Source organism: Pygoscelis adeliae, unplaced genomic scaffold (assembly GCF_000699105.1).
Source record: "Pygoscelis adeliae isolate BGI_AS28 unplaced genomic scaffold, ASM69910v1 Scaffold179, whole genome shotgun sequence".
NCBI lineage: Eukaryota > Metazoa > Chordata > Aves > Sphenisciformes > Spheniscidae > Pygoscelis > Pygoscelis adeliae.
The window spans coordinates 2765869-2769123 of record NW_008825612.1 but is presented as its reverse complement, the minus strand read 5'-3'; the positions used below and the strand labels follow the sequence as shown (position 1 = coordinate 2769123).

At 49.7% G+C, this 3255-nt stretch overlaps 1 protein-coding gene across 1 annotated transcript in view; it reads right to left on the bottom strand.

The window, feature by feature from the left end:
* Positions 1–3255, bottom strand: part of RTN1 (reticulon 1) — a 125448-nt gene that overhangs the window by 54267 nt on the left and 67926 nt on the right. Inside the window, exon 2 of the mRNA XM_009332739.1 lies at positions 2969–3255. This exon is cut by the window's right edge and continues 466 nt beyond it. Within this exon, the coding sequence (XP_009331014.1) occupies positions 2969–3255 (287 nt within the window). The remainder of the gene's footprint in view (positions 1–2968) is intronic.

The following is a 3255-nucleotide window of genomic DNA, read 5'->3' as shown; positions in this document are numbered from 1 at the left end:
CTGCTGATGCTGGTAAAGAGGACCATGGCAGGACACTGCCTGTATCCGGACATCTGGGGACTGCAGCGGAGCAGGGGAAGGTTTCCAGCCCCTCAGTTTCAGGTGTGGGGAGCCCCAAGCTGACCTGCACCTGCTCCCAGTGGGTATTAGCCTTCAGCCCAGCCCTACTTGGGGTGCAGCCACCGGCATTGGCTCCCCGGGGCCACCTGGCTGCATGGGCCACCTCTGGAAGCTCTTCTACAACAGAGGGTGGGAAAGAGATTGTATCAGATCTCTTTATATGATCTGGGAAAAAAACACTATTTGGGGCTATTTGCTGACTTAATTTCTCATGGCAATAGCGTAGCTGATTTCTTCCTGATCATATGCCTTCCCCAAGATGAATCAGGTAAAGAGGGAGATTTTAATGACAGCACCCGAGCCATGACGTCCTGCTGGGAGATGGGCAAGAAAAACAACGTCCCCACACCCCCCCAACCAGTTTTGGTTTGTGCATCTGCCAATACACATCACTGGCAGTTTTGAGCACCTATTGCTGGCACGTCTGCAGCTCCTCCAACAAGACAGCTCTCTTGTAACACATCCCTCTCGCATGAGAAAGTCCTTCTGCAACCCAGAGTATGGCCGTAGACAGGATTAAGGTGTTTGGGACTGTTACGACACACTCCTGTCCGGATGCCAGGAAGTTTCTGTTGAATCAGACACACTGAGCAGGAGCCTGTGCATCCTTTTCCTCTGGCTGCAGGAAGGCCGTGTGAGCTGCGCCGCTCTCCTGCATTACCGCATGTAAGCATTTTCTCCCTGAGCAATGACTTAATCCGGCACACGTCCAAACAGGCATGTGACCGCCAGCCCTCGTAGCGCAGCAACACGCAGTCCCTCGGCTTCACCCCGCTCCTGCCCGCACTGGCAGTTTGTAACTAACTCTCAGCCACGGCATTTACCTTGTGAACAAAAACGTCCTTTGTGGCCAGCAGCAGGGTGTCATATTTACTGCTGGCACAGGGAAGTGTATAAATACCCACCGCCTTTCAGCGCCAGCGCAGCATATGAACAGACCATGTCTTCCTTCCCCAGAAAGATGATGGCCAGTAATTAAAAGCAAACCATTTTCAAAAGTCCTGATCCAAGCAGGGGGGAACTGGGGACTTCGCCAGGATGTTTGAGGGGTATCTAGGAGCGACAACTTTGCTGGGTCACTGGGTAGAAATAGCAAGGGCAGGTTTTACATTTCTTCATCACTTATGAATGCGGAGCCTGGGCGCAGCATGTCCCCAGCTGCAGGGAAGGGGGAAAATCCAGAGAAAACACCCTGCGGAGCCAGCCCCTAAAGGAAGATGCCTGCTTCTTCCTTTAATGCAATAGATAAGCAGTTGCTTCTGGCTTTCCAGCACCCCAATGCAAGGCGGTGGGACCTCCCAGGGCTGTTCAGGCAGTGCTGGGGATCAGCTTTGCCCATGGAGAGGAACATTTCTGTGGCAGCAATTACGCCGGCCACACCAGTGCCTCCCAGTAAGGCAGCAGCCGTGAGGCTCAGCCACACACTATTCAGCTGTTTTGATGGGATATGGTTATCGAGTGTCATGAAGGCAGCCTTGAACAGTCGCCAAAGACTGAATAAATTACAATTAGTGCCTGAAGTTCTTAATTACCTTGCAGCGCAAAAAGTGTAAATCAGTAAAAAACAGCATGTCCCAGAAGCAGCGTGTGATGTCACCCAGTCAAATAAAAGAAGAAAAATGGGACTCTAAAGTCTATTTATTATCTAAAGTTTCTGGCTGATGCAGGCAGGATACACTCACAGCTGCGGTGGACTCCTTCTATCTCTTTTTTTTGTATGAAAGTGTACAAATGCACGCTCAGTTTTGGATAGGAACTAGGTATTTCTCTACGGGTAGGCATTAGTGTGGGTGGAAATTGCAAACTGCCATTTTAAGGAAATTCCAGTTGATTTTTAAATGCTTCTAGATGCCATCAAAGCAATGGAAATTTCAGCTTGGGAATGTTCATCGTCAAATGTCAAATGTTCATTGTCAAAGGGTTTTGATCTAGGACATTGAAATTTAATTTCAAGTCCGGAAATTCTGTTTCCTGTCACAGAACTTTATTCCTTTTTAAAACACTACACTACTTTCATATTTTAGCAGTGTATAATAAGGAAAATGAGGAATAGATATTATGTACTACTGCAGTAACCAGACAATAAGAAAATGTATGAACATGGGATTTTGGTGCCCCCCCCAGTAGAAATCAGGAGCCTTTAAAAGTGACTGGCCCTTTGTCCCTCCCGTCCCCTTTGTAAATGAGGTGACAGCATTTCCTTCCTCAGCACTTTCTAAAAGCAGCACTTTCACTTGAAAACAGCACTTATTTTTAACAATTTAACCTTATTCTCTGCAAGAACAAAGAGGTGTTAAAACAGCCAGTAAAATTAAAAAAAAAAATGAACCCAGATATTTGTAGCATCCCGGTCCCACACACCTCATTTCCTCCAGGGAGCGTGGCCAGCCAGGGTGACCAAGAGACCCCAAAATCGCCGGGATCCAGCCCAAACCATCGCCTGGCTGACGATACCCCCAATGACACCCACTAGCTCACAACTTCCCCTCGAGGAGAGGTCCCCATGAGGACCGGGCTCAGCCAGCCTTGATTTGACCCCAGCCCTGCTCCTGAGTGGCTCTCGGCAACTTATATCTGTAGATCCCCAGCACTGTCTTCCCCTCTTTTCATACAGAAAGGGTAGCCCGCCCCAAGTGGTGTGTTAGTGATGGGCAGCACGGCTCGTGTCCCCCTTCAGTTCAGCAATGCAAAGTGGTGCCCGAGCAGAGCAGAAACACCTGCATTAATGTCCGCTCGCACCCCCTTAGACCCACCCCACAAACCCATACTAATTCTCCGATGTGCAGGCCTACAATTGCAACCACTCACTGAAGAGCAAAAAAAAAATGATGCCACGCGCCGGCATTACCTGTGCCAGAGGACGGTGGTGTGACAGACCCCGGGCTGTCATCTTCTGGCTCTGACACCGTCACCGTTGGTACCACCTCATGGCTCGGCTTTAGGCCGGTCTCCAGCTGAGTTGGGCTTGACTCTTTGCTGGCAGCTTCCCCAGTGCTTTTTATCTCAGTGAGTGTGATCTTGACGGGGGCTGTAACCATGGAGGCACCGTGCTGATCACCAGATCTTGTGTCTTCAAGTAGGTCTTGCTCTTTGGCTGCCTTCGTGTCCTCTGAAGCTGTCCGCTGAGGTTCAGCA